Source organism: Poromitra crassiceps (genome assembly GCF_964638095.1).
Source record: "Poromitra crassiceps genome assembly, chromosome: 4".
NCBI classification, from domain to species: Eukaryota; Metazoa; Chordata; class Actinopteri; order Beryciformes; family Melamphaidae; genus Poromitra; species Poromitra crassiceps.
In genome coordinates this window covers 27,690,153-27,705,532 of record NC_139626.1, presented here as the reverse complement: position 1 = coordinate 27,705,532, position 15,380 = coordinate 27,690,153, and the positions used below count along the sequence as shown (strand labels likewise).

The window sequence follows — 15,380 nt, the reverse complement described above, 5'->3', positions numbered from 1 at the left end:
CACACAGCTAACGGCGGGGACCAGGAAAGACCGAGAGGCTGGTCTCCAGGGCACACAGAGAGGATGAGGATGGACTTGTGGGGCCAAAATCTCAAATGACATCCAGTTCCTACAGGCGCACTGCTTCGATCAGAGCCGCAGTAAACCGTACAGGGGTTCTGGTCGAAAATGCGGTTCTCTGTAGGAACAGGTCGCTATTTCAGATCATATATTCCTCTATCGCTAATGCAGATCGACCTTACTGTATTGACATGAAAGCATCCAGCAGTGCTTGAACATGGCATGACAGTTCAAGGTGGGCTGTCTCCATCAGCTGTGGCCTTATCTCAAAGAACATCCTCTTGTTGGAACTGGAGGAAGGACTTGGGGACAGTCGGGACCATTCACCTTGATATAATATACTCTTTGATTAAGAGTGTTCTCCACAGTAACCCGAGTGAGGGAGCAGATACAAAGACTGCAGATAGGACAGTGGAGTGCCAATGGACCATGGTGGAACTTCCAGAGCAGTGCTGCGCTACTCAGAAAGGAACGCAGAATCTTTGACCATTTTGTCTCATTCATTTTCTTGTCTTCTATGTTTCAAGCAGGGGCTGAGGACGCGTTCTTTTCTTCCTGTTATCTTCTTGTGTGTTTTCCGTTGAGAAACCTGCCGAGCATAGCCTCTAGTCACAACTGTCACATCCAAGAATGCAAAGACAAGCAGGCGTCTGCATGACTATTTAAATATTGCTGTGTTCAAAGATGACAGAAAGTGGTTTTGACCATTTGCTTATGATTACTGTTGAAAACAAGATTTGTTTGTCTACCCTCAAAAGTTGTTCACCCTACCTGGAAGGTAAACAGGATGTTTTTTTGTTCTTTTTTTTTTAAAGTATGTTTATTCAGTTTTTAGTTATCAGAGGGGTAAACAGTCAGTGTTGAATGGGATAACACAGAATATGCCCTCTGTCCCCAGTCACCCACAACACAACACAACACAACACACACACTCTCCGCAAAAATAATAACAAACAGGATGTTAAAGATGTGGATCTACTGTATGCTCTCTCTCTCTTTGGGTTGTTTTCAGGCAGGAAATCGTAGTGAAGGAGATCAGAAGAAGCAAGAAACTGTCCGAGGAGTCATTATCAATAAACACATTTATTTATTGACAAGTACTGTTATTTTGGCCATGCACAACACTACTGAGGAAGCTGTATGCCCCAACGTCAACAGCACTGATGTGTTGACAGTACAGTACAGTACCACATTTTAATGTTAGTTATTCACCGACAATACAGATCTCAGACAGGCAGCCACTAACAAACTAATATCTCAAGGTATATTCTGTCAGTGTCTGTTGGGATATAGTCTGTCAGTGTCTGTTGGGATATAGTCTGTCAGTGTCTGTTGGGATATAGTCTGTCTGTGTCTGTTGGGATATAGTCTGTCAGTGTCTGTTGGATAGTCTGTCAGTGTCTGTTGAGATATAGTCTGTCAGTGTCTGTTGGGATATAGTCTGTCAATGTCTGTTGGGATATAGTCTGTCAGTGTCTGTTGGGATATAGCCTGTCAGTGTATGTTGGGATATAGTCTGTCAGTGTCTGTTGGGATATAGTATGTCAGTGTCTGTTGGATAGTCTGTCAGTGTCTGTTGGGATATATAGTCTGTCAGTGTCTGCTGGGATATAGCCTGTCAGTGTCTGTTGGGATATAGTCTGCCAGTGTCTGTTGGGATATAGTCTGCCAGTGTCTGTTGGGATAGTCTGTCAGTGTCTGTTGGGATAGTCTGTAAGTATCTGTTGGGATATAGTCTGTCAGTGTCTGTTGGGATATAGTTTGTCAGTGTATGTTGGGATATAGTCTGTCAGTGTCTGTTGGGATATAGTCTGTCAGTGTCTGTTGGGATATACGGTAGTCTGTATGTGTCTGTTGGGATATAGCCTGTCAAGTGTCTGTTGGGATATAGCCTGTCAGTGTCTGTTGGGATATAGTCTGTCAGTGTCTGTTGGGATATAGTCTGTCAGTGTTTGTTGGGATATAGTCTGTCAGTGTCTGTTGGGATATAGTCTGTCAGTGTCTGTTGGGATATAGTCTGTCAGTGTCTGTTGGGAGTGTTTAAGATTTCATAATGGAACAGTGGACTTTCTTGATTTACTTGCTCTTCATCAAACAATATGCTATCTCAATGTATTACTATGCAACACAATACTTTAACAATAACACTAATATGTTACAGGTTTATAACAAAAATAGTTTATTTCACTGCTGTCTGCTCCCTGCTCAGTCATTCTGCTAGCATCAGTCAAAAGGAAGTGGGGCGCATGCACAGTGTGTGTGTGTATGTGTGTGTGTGTGTGTGTGTTTATAATGATATTCTCCTGAGAAAGAGGAATGTCCCTTTTTAGCATTTCAACCACAAGACTTTTACAAGTAGCCTAACACACACCTTAATCTGCCTTAATCCCAGTGTATAGCGGGAATGCTAACCATTGCACATAGTCCATGAGAATAACACATATTTCCAAGAATAACCTCAAATTGTGATATAAAAGATCAGTCCACTGTAGGTACAAGGGTGTAAGCCAAATCATTGTGGCTGATGACCAGACAACAAGTAAGCCCTGGATCAAACACTAACCTTCCTGCTATATCCAGTAATCAATTTATATTATTATTATTATATTAATTTATTTATAAATCCAGTCATCTAGATTCACTCGGCTCTTACAGGATCTCTTAACCCGGTGCCAGCAGTGCATTTTTGTGTCATTTCTTTAGTTTGCCTACAGCTGGTTACTGACAGTTCAGTAGCTCAGTAACCTGAAATGAGGGAAATTCACATGGGAATCTTTCACATAAAACTTAATCAATATCTTAAAACAAAAGAGAGAAAAACACCACCTTCACCACAGAAAGACAAAACTTCACAGTTTAGCTCACATACAGCTCTCTATATACAGCAACCATACACAGAAGCATTTCATCTTGACAAATAAATAAAACAAACAATCATGTATTAAGACCACTGAGTTAAATATTAGTGGGAAAAGACACATGGCGACACAAAAAATGCCCTATTGAGATGAACGTTTAGTAAAGTGAAAGAGAGAGAGAGAGAGAGAGAGAGAGAGAGACACACACACACAGAGAGAGAGAAAGAGAGAGAGAGAGAGAGAGAGAGAGAGAGAGAGAGAGAGATTCAGCACAGGACTTAAAATACCAGAGATAGTTTGTAGTATATTTTCCACCTGACAGAAAACAGCCTTCTGTTGCAATGACTTATAACACTAAAGGACTCTGGAATTAAATGATGGTCAGTGCTACTTCAGGATCAACAGCAGCAGCAGTGGTTTTAGAAGGACGTTAAGTAAAAAAAAAAAGTTTTACCACAATTTTATCACAAAAGTAAAATGGCTTAGGATGGCTACAATTGTGTGTGGGTTTTTATGAGACAGAGTATCTGTACACTGTACATTTGCAAACAGTGTATGTGGACCCGTGTGTGTGTGTGTGTGTGTATCTAGCATCCCACAGCATTGCCATTGACCTCCATGTTCCGGACAGGGAGGGGGCTGCGGGGGGCGGGGTCAGAGGGCATGGTTAGAGAGGGCAGATGAACCCGGGTCGGCTCCATGGAGTTCCCTCTCACTGTGATGTGGTCCCATCCACCCTGAGTGAGAGAGAGAGAGAGAGAGAGTGAGAGAGAGAGAGAGGAAAGCGAGTGAGGAAAGAGAGAGAGAGAGAGTGAGAGAGAGAGGAAAGAGAGAGAGAGAGCTTACTCCTCTCTGTAGTGAAAGTGTAGTGGATGGGAGTTGTGGGTGAGTGGGTTGTGCAAGTGACTTGTGGAGGAGGGAGTACGTTCTATCAGTGGTTGTTGTAATTCCTACTGGTCACCAACAGAGGTCGATAAAATCCACAGATTACTTGATGTCCCTTCAAAACTCACAGTCTATCAAGAAATACACTTTTGTCGGATAAAACAGAGGAATAGAGGATTGCCACACAGTTTAGTCTCCATGGTGTCTTACCCCTATGCCATAGTCCCAGGACTGTCCTTTGGGCTCCATGGGCTGGACCCCGAGTCGATGGCACACTGTCCCGCAGCTGAGACTGTGGCTGCCCTGCACCTTGTCTGCTATGATCCACACCTACAACAACAAAACAACACGCATATCTGATCCACACCTAGAACAAAACACATCTCTGATCCACACCTACAACAACAAAACAACACACATCTCTGATCCACACCTACAACAACAAAACAACACATCTCTGATCCACACCTACAACAACAAAACAACACACATCTCTGATCCACACATACAACAACAAAACAACAACACACATCTCTGATCCACACCTACAACAACAAAACAACACATCTCTGATCCACACATACAACAACAAAACAACACACATCTCTGATCCACACCTACAATAACAACAACAAAACAACAACACACATCTCTGATCCACACCTACAACAACAAAACAACACACATCTCTGATCCACACCTACAACAACAAAACAACAACACACATCTCTGATCCACACATACAACAACAAAACAACACACATCTCTGATCCACACCTACAACAACAAAACAACAACACACATCTCTGATCCACACCTACAACAACAAAACAACAACACACATCTCTGATCCACACCTACAACAACAAAACAACAACACACATCTCTGATCCACACCTACAACAACAAAACAACAACACACATCTCTGATCCACACATACAACAACAAAACAACACACATCTCTGATCCACACCTACAACAACAAAACAACACACATCTGACAAAACAACCTGCAAGAGAGGAGTGTTTTCTTCACACCATTGATCTTTCAAATCCATCACCACATCATGGAGTTTACATATCCTCTGTGAAAGTGAGACTACTGTCTGTGTCATTCACATACTGCATGAATGACACAGACGGTAGTCTCACTTTCACAGAGGAACATAGCTGGAACACAACTGTTCATTTTTTGGATCTATCAATATAAAAAAAATACTGATAACAGTTTGGAGACTACTATCTACCGCAAACCTGTGAGCTGCAATACACTGCTGCATTCCAACAGCAATCATCCAGAACAACTAAAACAAAATATTCCAGTGGGTCAATTCCTCAGATTAAGGTGCAACTGCAGCAGCCCTGAGGATGTCAACCTCAAATCTAAGGAGATGAAACAACGTTTTTTAGGAAGAGGCTACAGCACAGTTGTTACTGACCGGGCACTTAACCAAGCCAAACATACAGACCGTGCTTCTCTCCTGTCCAAAAATACTGGAGAGAAGACCCCTCCACGTCTTCTTTATAGGTTCCTTGGTTCCTACCTGGTCCAGAGGTCCCACTGAGACTTTGCGCACATTATTGGAGATGTGTTCCCATGACGAGCCCTGGGGGTAGCTGGGGGTCACACCCTGCCGGTACCACAGGTTACCTGGACAGGGACAAACACCATCTCAGTGATGCTGAGAAAGTCTCTCACAGGCACACAGGTTTAAATGAAGTTACTTTGAATTGGTAAATGGGGGCACGGTGGCGCAGTGGTAGCGTTTTTGCCTCGCACTCTCGCCTCAGGGCAAGAAGGTCCTGGGTACGATTCGCACCCGGGACGCTGTTGGCACTGGGGGTATGTCTCCCCATGCCTTCGGTGCCTGGTGCCCAGGTGGGCTATCTCGTGAAAAGGCCCTTTCTGTGGGGAGTTTGCATGTTCTCCCCGTGCTCCCCTGGGGTTTCCTCCATATATCATCAATATGGACCCCCACTAAAAACATGCAAGAAGATGGTCATCTGACCAGTGATGGTTGGAAGAAGTTGGACCCCGGGCGCTTCACTGCAGCTGCCCACCGCTCCTGGCCTGACCATGGAGGAGGACGAGCCAGGATGGGAAAAATGCAGAGGACCATTTTCACAGTGAGCTAAGCATGTGTGTGTGTGTGTGTGTAGAATGTGTATGTGCATGTATGGGTGTGTGTGTGTGTAGAATGTGTATGTGCATGTATGGATGTGTGTGTGTAGAATGTGTATGTGCATGTATGGATGTGTGTGTGTAGAATGTGTATGTGCATGTATGGATGTGTGTGTGTAGAATGTGTATGTGCATGTATGGGTGCATTGTGACAAATAAAGACATTTGTCCATCCTGTACCTATAAAGGAATTGGGCATGTCTGAATTTATGAACACTACAGTCAAAAGTTTGGACACACATTTTTCTTTATTTTTACTATTTTAGCACATTTTAGTATATGGCAATAATTTAAAAAAAAATCCAAAACTATGAAATAACACAAATGGAATTACCGTATACACCCCCCCAGAAAGTCTCAAAACGACTATATATCTATATCTACATCGATATATATATATATATATATATATATATATATATATATATATATATATATATATATATATATATATATACACACACACACACTCTGTACTCAATCAGGTGTGTCCAAACGTATGACTGGCAGTGTTTGTGTCAGGTTAAATGCTAAATAGGAACACAGTGGCTTTACCGTTCTCATCTACAGTGTAGACTGACGTTCTCCCGACAGACACCTGCTTCAGCTTCTGTCTGGCTGGGGAGGGGATGTGGTACCAGCTGTCTCCTGCGGGGGGAGACACAGCGCACACACATGCACGCATTACTTTGACCATAATAATGGGGAAATCATGTTTGCAGTGTCAAATGTTGCCAAGTCTTGTTTTCATAACTCTGTTCACTTCAAGTTAATCTTACAGTATTTTATTTAAATTCAAGTTGAAAGGTTTCTAATGAGATGCAGACTCAAAGATGACGGGGGGATATCAACATTAGAGTCGGTTCTTCCTGGCAGAACCTCCGGGTTCCCCCACTGACCTGCTGGGTTCAGAGGAGACACTGAACCCCTGTAGAAGGCAGAGTCATCACCCCACTGACCTGCTGGGTTCAGAGGAGACACTGACCTGCTGGGTTCTGAGGAGACACTGAACCCCTGTAGAAGGCAGAGCCGTCGCGGGCGATGGCCCAAACCTGGTTTGCAGCACCGATGGAGATGGACTTGAAAGGCTGGTCTGTCCCCACATGGAGCCATGATGAGCCCTAGGAGGCCGACAAGAGCATATTAAAAGAAAAATCCCCTTTCCGAATACTCGTACACTCTTAGACATCATCCATGCATTTCAGGATTTATTTAAGTGTTGTCATTAACTTTTTTGTGATGAAACCACTCTTAATCTGCCTTATCTAATTCTACTTCAGTTAGTGATTTCCTACATTTCCCAGAATGCCTTTCAAAAGCCCCCAGAGAACAGGCCAGAACGTACTTACTCAAAACAAAGCCAATCTTGTAGCGGCATTGCATTCTGGTCTACTGAGGCTATATGATGATCTATGCTGTATTTCTCCCTGTATGATTGTTAAACATCAGTCTGTACACCACCAAACAACAACATGGAACCAAGTGCAAGATATATCGTCAATAGCTGTTTTTTTAGTTGGTGTTAAGGTGTTTTTTCTTTAAAAATCAGAGTGGAAGGACAGTGTGGTAGTGTCTGTGCATGGCTGTGTGTTTGACGAGAGTCGGACACGAGACAAGAGACAGGCTGCAAAAAGACGGTGAAAGTGTCTCACCAGAAGGTGTTAGAACTACATACTGTGTTTGTGCGTGTGTCAAGCCAAGTTTATTTGTATAGCCCTAATTCACAAGCATGTCTCAGGAGGACTTGACGGAGAATGTGTCTAGCTAGGTCTAGCTAACCACAATCAATAAACAGAATTGACCAACTTAGAAAAAAACAAGCATAGCAAGAGAAGAGAGGGAAGAGGAGAGAGGAGAAGCAAAGAAAGAAAGAAGAGAGAAGAGTGTGTGTGTGTGTGTGTGTGTGTGTGTGTGTGTGTGTGTGTGTGTGTGTGCGTGTGCGTGCGTGCGTGTGCGTGCGTGCGTGACTGACAGCGGGTGTGAGTGCGGTGACTCCCAGGCGACACAGCACGTCTCCCTTGTTGCTGATGGCCCACAGGGGAAGCAGCTCCACACTGCTCTGAGCCGCACACGGCACCATGCTCACGTCACTCAGCGCCACGGGCGGGACTTCCTGCCAAGGGCCTGTGGTGGTCAATTTACACTTCCTGTGGGGGACAAGTGAATGCACTGGGGTGAGTGTATGGCTTGAAGCACCTGAAGTCGAATCAAAGATATCTTAATAATGACCACTTTTATTTATAGAGCACTTATCAAAAGAGTTGTAAAGTTTACAAGATAGATTAAAAAAAATCAATATTCAACCCTATGATAAAAATCAATATAAAGATATTTCTCCCAATTTCCATAATGTTAATACATTTGCTACCCACTGAACAATAGATGTGATGTCTGTTTTAATTCTCATACAGACCGAAATCGTATAGTTCAGTTTTAGACCAAGCAGTAAATACATGATTACATATTTAAATAATGCATAAACAGGTCATATGCACCAGAGGAGTCCATATGTACTAAGCTAAGATGTAAACCACAACTAAACTACTTAACTTTCACTTGTAAACGCTATGTAGCATAATTCAATCCTAAACAGCTATAAACATTTTTTTTATGTAAATGCTAAATTGTTGCTGGTAATTATTGCTGATCAATCAACTGTAAAATATGCAAAACAGTCCCTTTCTTTTCCCCTTTTGTCCTGTCATATTACGCTCAGCACTATTCTGACTTGTACGTATTTTATTGTATCGTTTTCTTTTTGTGGCTCATGAATATTTCCAAAACAACATGCAACGGCATCTCTGTCTGTGGAGAGATGGTGGCGTCTTTGTCTATGTGAGACCGCTGTGTTTGAAACAGCTGGATGCCTAAATCACTGTATGGATTTTTAAATTCAATAACATTGCTTTACGTTATATGTACAATTACACTACAATTAGATGCTAATCTGCCTGAGAAATAAAGAAAAAGAAAAGAAAATCAGTTATAGTGATCATCCGCTTATAGTGACCAAGGTGATCATCACTATACAGTAAGAGTGCACTGTAGTACCTGGCCCACCGCCTGCGGCGCACAAAGTCCTTCATGGTCTTGTAACCATGATATGAGCTGTGTGACGGATGGGGGACAAGGGAAGAAGCCAAACACAGATCAGTCAGGTTTATCATCTTTGGGGGAGGCACAGTTTCAATGAATAGACTGAGATAGCAGGAGGAGGTAGAGGAACGGCATAAGAAACTTACGCTGGAAAATCAGCTGCGTATTGCCAGCCCTCTCTGTCTGTCCCTCCTGAGATGCCATAGTCAATTGTCCAATCAGACACCTGAAAATATAGCAAAGGTGAAGTGAAACTCTGGAAACGTTCATCTATTGTGTGACTCCACACCTTGTCTGCGATCCTTCAACACCCACTATTTATAGAGGGTTTTCACAGAATGATGTTGCTAGGGAAGAGGGTTTTCACAGAATGATGTTGCTATGGGAACAGTGTGAAACCTCGCTTATTTCCTGTCAGACATTATATTAGCAAACACTGGCAACAAGAAGTAAGCTAGGGGCAATTTAGAATGTTTATGTTGGTAAGTGAACCGTCCTAAGAATTAGAATGGCATGATGGTGCCATGTATGAGATGATCAATTTCAGACCAACACAGGGCATTTCCCTCTGTGTGTGTGTGTGCTTGCATATCTGTGTGTGTGTGTGTGTGTTTACCCATGTCCTGTGTGTGTGTGTGTGTGTGTGTGTGTGTGTGTGTGTGTGTGTGTGTGTGTGTGCGTGCGTGCGTGTGTGTGTGTGTGTGTGTGTGTGTGTACCCATGTCCAGTGAGGAGAGGGGGGTTTGGTGTTAGTTTTGGTGCACTCATGTAGTCCTGAAGCATCACTCCACATGTAGCGGTCTGTAGGCAGACCTCTGAAACACAGGAAACACATTTCAAATGAAGCAAGAGTGGCTTTTGTCTTTACTCTAAATGTCTGTGCAAAACAATTAAACGTCTACTTGAGTTTCAGTGGTAATTGTCCACTTAAAATTTGCAATTTTAGCTAACAGGGTAATAGTCTAGCTGTCAAAAAAATAATAAGAAAAAAAAGTTCTGTTTATCCAAAAACTCATTAATGAATCTAAATTTAAAAGGAGTGGGGGGATTATACAGTGTGACATTTCCCCAATATGTATCATATTTTAAATCAATTTTAATCATATTTTTAAATCTGTGATGTCTAGAAGTAACAATGTAATGAAAGGCCTTTTCACTGCCATTTCACCATAGTAAAATTAACCAGTCAGAACCAGAGGAAGGGGTGGAATCCCTGTACACACAATACCTGTTGGTGTATCCAGTGACAGGGTTCCACCTCTGGTTCTCGTAGATGTAGACACTCTTTACATCTGTCTGGGTGTAGATGCTGTCTGTGCTGCTCAACAGGCCCTGGAAGAAGCCCCCGCCGTAGCCCCCGGTGTACGCCCAGGCCGTGTGGTCGTAGCCGATCCCCCACACCACCCCCACGCTGTTACACTCCACCACACGCAGGTGACCCCCCACCTGCCGCCAGAACCTGCAGCATGGAAGGAACGCTTTAGCAAAAGGCAGAATGATAGTGGATATCATTGAAAATGAAAGGAAATGTCCATATTAGCCGACAAACCAAAAATAATAATATAATTTTGGTAGATTTTTTGTTATTTTATGCTATCCTTACATCTGGTCGCAGGGTGTGGGGTAAGGCATGGCCTCCAGGCTGGGAGAGGGCTCGCTCACGAAGATGTCCCCTTTGCAGGTGACCGACCAGATGGCCTGCTTGGAGGGGGGACCCTGGATCCCCCGGGAGTCACAGCACGACGCGCTCAACAACGTCAGCTGGAGACGGGGAGGGAGGGAGAGACCGACGTGAGAAGTGACAGCAAGGTAGACAGAAAGTAAAAAAGGGAAATACGTTATAAATGGGCAAATGTGTAAAAACGACCGTTGCATTTTGGTGGAACCGAGAACCACAAAAATGATCACACACTATTTCTTCTAATATCGCTTCTCTCTTGTACCTTCCAAAAGTGAGAAACTCCACCCGGAAGACATCATCAAACTACAGGTGCAGGACTTCAGACATAGATGGCGAGCAATTTCAAGAACAAGAACTATGACCACTTGAATTTAACTATAGTATTTCTGCTGATTTTGGTACTTGGAGGTGTGAAGTAATAATAGTAAAAGAAAAATCGGAAACGCATGTTAGTAGTCACCAACTAAAAAAAAAAAAAAAAATCTCGTACACGCCATTCAAATTTTGTGCTAGCGTTTTTAGGTAGACACTAGACTGTCTGAAATCGACCAATCAGCTCTCACTACTCATTAGTATATTTTCACCCCAGTGCCTTCAAACTCTGCCAATTGACTGCGACTGCCATTGCGAACCCCCAAACCTATATTCCTCCACATTGTTTAGATCCATCTGTTCCTGATATGTTTTTCAGTGGGGAAATCTATAAAAACAGAAATGTTTGCCTGATTATTTTGTTTGTATCTTATCCATCTTGGTTCACAACAGTAAGAGACAGCTGGGCTGCAGTGTGACAGTAAAGTCCAAAATGGCCACCGCTCCGGTATCGTGTGAGTGAAAAGGGCGTTGACCGATGCCTACCCAGTCAAGCATCTCCAGCTCGGTGGCAGCTGCCAATCTGATGGGCCACCTCTGTTTGGTCCTCTCTGGTGTGTAGATGGCAAAAGTGTGCTTGGAGTCGTTCAGCACAGGAACCAGGATGGTCACCTCGTTGATGAAGGCATGCAGGTACTGGAGGGAAGGAGAGAGAGAAAGATGTATTGATGTATTGATGATTAATTTGAAGGAAGGCCCTTTCCAGACATGCAGTGATCTCCTGACGATATCCAGGCATTACTCGGAGGGGGTGTATCATGTGTGAACACAATTGTCTGTTGTAAGTGCGCCCCGCACACACTGATCTTTTAACCACCCAAGCCCCTATTACTATGTCTGTGTTGCTCACAGAGCAGCGTATGTTTGAATACACAAGGCAGCTAGACTGGTCCTGGGCTGCTCCCCTATAGGTCTACCTAGCGTAGCTGTCTGATATGCATGCACGTCTCACATGGCTTAGTGTCGAGGAAAGACTCTCGGCTGATTTACTTATATATTTTCTCCTAAATTTCTTTACAATAACATAACTTATAGTTCAAATATTCATACACATTCCACCAGAGGGGGAAGTGGTGGACAGATAACTTTAGTCTAACTCCCTGAAGAAGGCTGTAATATACAGGGCTATCGTGTCGTGGAACAGTCTTCCAGGTGATGTCTGTTCCATCACAGCAAAGGCATGTTTTAAAAGGAAACAGATTGTACCTACTTTCACATCCTGATTTATATAATATCTATTCTCGTCTGCTTGCTATGTCTGTTTTGTAGATTACAAAAATGTTCTGATCGCAAATTAAAATTTTGGTCCACTGGCTAGCTAGAGGGCTAGCAGATCCATTTCTTCTTCTTTCATTTTTCTTTTATTCTTATGTGATACTGTTTGTTTGTTTGTTTGTTTGTTTGTTTGTTTGATATTGTATTTTATTTTATTTTATTGCTTGTCATGTAATGTATATTGTTGTCTTGGACTCCAGGCAGACTAGGTTATATTTTATATTTGTTCTTTTGTATTTCTAGTTATTCATCATTATTAAATTCCCAGTGAAGTTGACTGTTTCATTGCATCAATGTCATTTTGGACAATAACGTTTAGAGATAAGCTGTAAAATATCCTGCCTACATTACATATCTCAAGTCGCGTCAAGTCATATCTTTGTCAAGTGTTTGATATTTGAGGGATCGTTGCAATTTCTTTTGTAATATAATGTGTATAAGAATATCGGCCGATATATCGATATCAGACATTTTTCACTCCCTAATATCGGTATCGGCATCGCCCTCAAAAATCCAGTATCGGTCGGGCTCTACACACACACACACACACACACACACACACACACACACACACACACACACACACACACAGACAGACAGACAGACAGACACAGACACAGACACAGACACACACACACACACACACACACACACACACACACACACACACACACACACACACACACACAGACAGACAGACACAGACACAGACACAGACACACACACACACACACACACACACACACACACACACACACACACACACACACACACCTTCTTCTCCTCGTAGTAGTTGTAGTAGATGAACAGGATGCCGTCCTTGTTGCCGTCGGGCCCTGAGAACTGCTCCAGAGCAAACCGAATATCCGTCCACTTGTGGGGCTTCCAGTCTCTCCACCACTGCATGGTGCCCTTCTTCACCCACACAGACTGCAACGCATTCATGAATGAAGGAAGGAAGGACAAGGAAAAGGTTGTTTGCTATGATAATAATATAGGATAATAATAGCTACAGTTATAGAGGCTCTGGCTGGTGTGTTTTCCTCCTATACCTGTTCGATGGCTTGTTCATAGTGTCTGAAGTTATCCATCTCTCTCTTGGATCTCTCACTGAGCTGCTCAAAGATTTGTCTCCGCCAGGCCGCCGTCTGGGCCGGGCTGATGGACAGACTCATGGACTGGACCGACTGCGCCAGAGCTGGAGAGAGAGTGACACATCAACCAGAGCTGGAGAGAGAGTGATACATCAACCAGAGCTGGAGAGAGAGTGACACATCAACCAGAGCTGGAGAGAGAGTGACACATCAACCAGAGCTGGAGAGAGAGTGACACATCAACCAGAGCTGGAGAGAGAGTGACACATCAACCAGAGCTGGAGAGAGAGTGATACATCAACCAGAGCTGGAGAGAGAGTGACACATCAACCAGAGCTGGAGAGAGAGTGATACATCAACCAGAGCTGGAGAGAGTGATACATCAACCAGAGCTGGAGAGAGAGTGACACATCAACCCTGATGATTTATTGAAGGAAATAAAGTGGACAGACGTTTGACCCAAATAACTGGCTTCAGGCAGACACAAACTGGAAATGCAAGGATGTCTGATAACTGTAAGTCACATAGAGCTGCAACGAACGATCCATTAATTATTTAAGTCAATGAAATGATTTTTTTTTATCACAAAACGGCCATCACAAGTCTGGCCAGCAGCCAACCAATTTTTATGTCGATTGGGTACATCTAGCTAGCACCAGGGGGGTTAGGGTTAGGGTTAGCCTAACCCTAACCCTCTTTTGCCTCCAGTCAAGCATCCAGTACATTCTGGAAAAGATGCTGGAAAAGGACAATCAATCATCAGACAGATATGGCAGGTGAACTCACATGCAGCGTTGGCAGAGCAGTTGAACCAGTTGAGTTGGGAGTGAGCGTCCACAGAGCAGCCTCCTCCGTTCACCCAGGCCCACAGCGGGTGCTGGTCCGCCCCATCCGCCTCCTCCAGGGCCAGCGTGTATGTTGCCACAGACGACAAGCTGCAGGTGTCAGTTGAGTCCAGCACTGCCCCGGGCCCAGCCTGCTGGCTCTGAGCCTCCTCCAGGTCCACGTTGCTCCACTGGGGGTCTTGAGTCCCCCCAGACTGGCTGGGGGAAAGAACCACACCAACAGGGGGAGAGTTGACCTTGTGGTCCCCAGGAAGGGACTCTTCCTCCAGGATAGCCGAAGCGGCGGATCCCCCCTCTCTGGAGGTCTTCCCCGGGTCCCGGTCGGAGACGAGTTCAGAAATGAAGCTGTCGCTGGTGACCTTGGGGATGCGGGGTTTTGGGGCATCAGTGGGGGGGTCGGAGGTGGAGTCTGTGGGGGCATCGACAAAAGACTCTGGGGACGCGGCGAGGAAGCCGGCACCTTCTGCAGACCCTTTCTCTTTCTCTGTGTCTGAGTCCACATCACTCACGACTGACTGAGCACGCACCTCACCAGAGAAGAAACAGCCAGCACTGCAGGATGACAGGTGAGGAAGAGGAACCAAATTAAAATGTATGATTATCAGTTATTATTGATTCCCAGCAAACATTTTGATGTTGAGCAAATGCTGACATGACGACTTGTACCAACATTGAAAATCTGTAAAACAAAACAAAAAAGGTACTCGATAAGGTATGGCAAGGTATCGACTGAAATAACCGATTACCAAGTAGTATTCTCCATTGAAACAAATTAATACATGCAGTCGATCCTTTTTGTACCCAGAGCTAGAAAAACATTACTTGTATGGTTTTGCCAATCACCGCAAGCGTTCTTGGATTTAATGCGACGTTTGATTAGCCCACTACCGCAGCAGCTACAACCCATAGTCTGTGGTGGTGAAGTCGAGCGTGGTGTATATGTGACTTAAAAAAAGGTATCGAATGAAGTACGTACACTATTGGTATCACTGGTATTGGTAATGATATCGTCATTTTTTTTAACAATACCCA

The 15,380-nt window shown here is 43.8% G+C and overlaps 1 protein-coding gene across 1 annotated transcript in view; it reads right to left on the bottom strand.

The window, feature by feature from the left end:
• Nucleotides 1-1,520: 1,520 nt before the first annotated feature.
• tecpr1a (tectonin beta-propeller repeat containing 1a) overlaps nucleotides 1,521-15,380 on the bottom strand; it is a 40,500-nt gene continuing 26,640 nt past the window's right edge. Inside the window, exons 10-24 of the mRNA XM_083634612.1 lie at nucleotides 14,290-14,900; nucleotides 13,462-13,607; nucleotides 13,184-13,339; nucleotides 11,621-11,770; nucleotides 10,685-10,842; nucleotides 10,310-10,540; nucleotides 9,800-9,896; nucleotides 9,229-9,308; nucleotides 9,038-9,094; nucleotides 7,959-8,133; nucleotides 6,972-7,107; nucleotides 6,542-6,634; nucleotides 5,349-5,455; nucleotides 4,014-4,133; nucleotides 1,521-3,655 (exon numbers count right to left, since the gene is read on the bottom strand). Of these exons, the coding sequence (XP_083490738.1) occupies nucleotides 3,506-3,655; nucleotides 4,014-4,133; nucleotides 5,349-5,455; nucleotides 6,542-6,634; nucleotides 6,972-7,107; nucleotides 7,959-8,133; nucleotides 9,038-9,094; nucleotides 9,229-9,308; nucleotides 9,800-9,896; nucleotides 10,310-10,540; nucleotides 10,685-10,842; nucleotides 11,621-11,770; nucleotides 13,184-13,339; nucleotides 13,462-13,607; nucleotides 14,290-14,900 (2,467 nt within the window). The 3' untranslated portion in view covers nucleotides 1,521-3,505. The remainder of the gene's footprint in view (nucleotides 3,656-4,013; nucleotides 4,134-5,348; nucleotides 5,456-6,541; nucleotides 6,635-6,971; nucleotides 7,108-7,958; nucleotides 8,134-9,037; nucleotides 9,095-9,228; nucleotides 9,309-9,799; nucleotides 9,897-10,309; nucleotides 10,541-10,684; nucleotides 10,843-11,620; nucleotides 11,771-13,183; nucleotides 13,340-13,461; nucleotides 13,608-14,289; nucleotides 14,901-15,380) is intronic.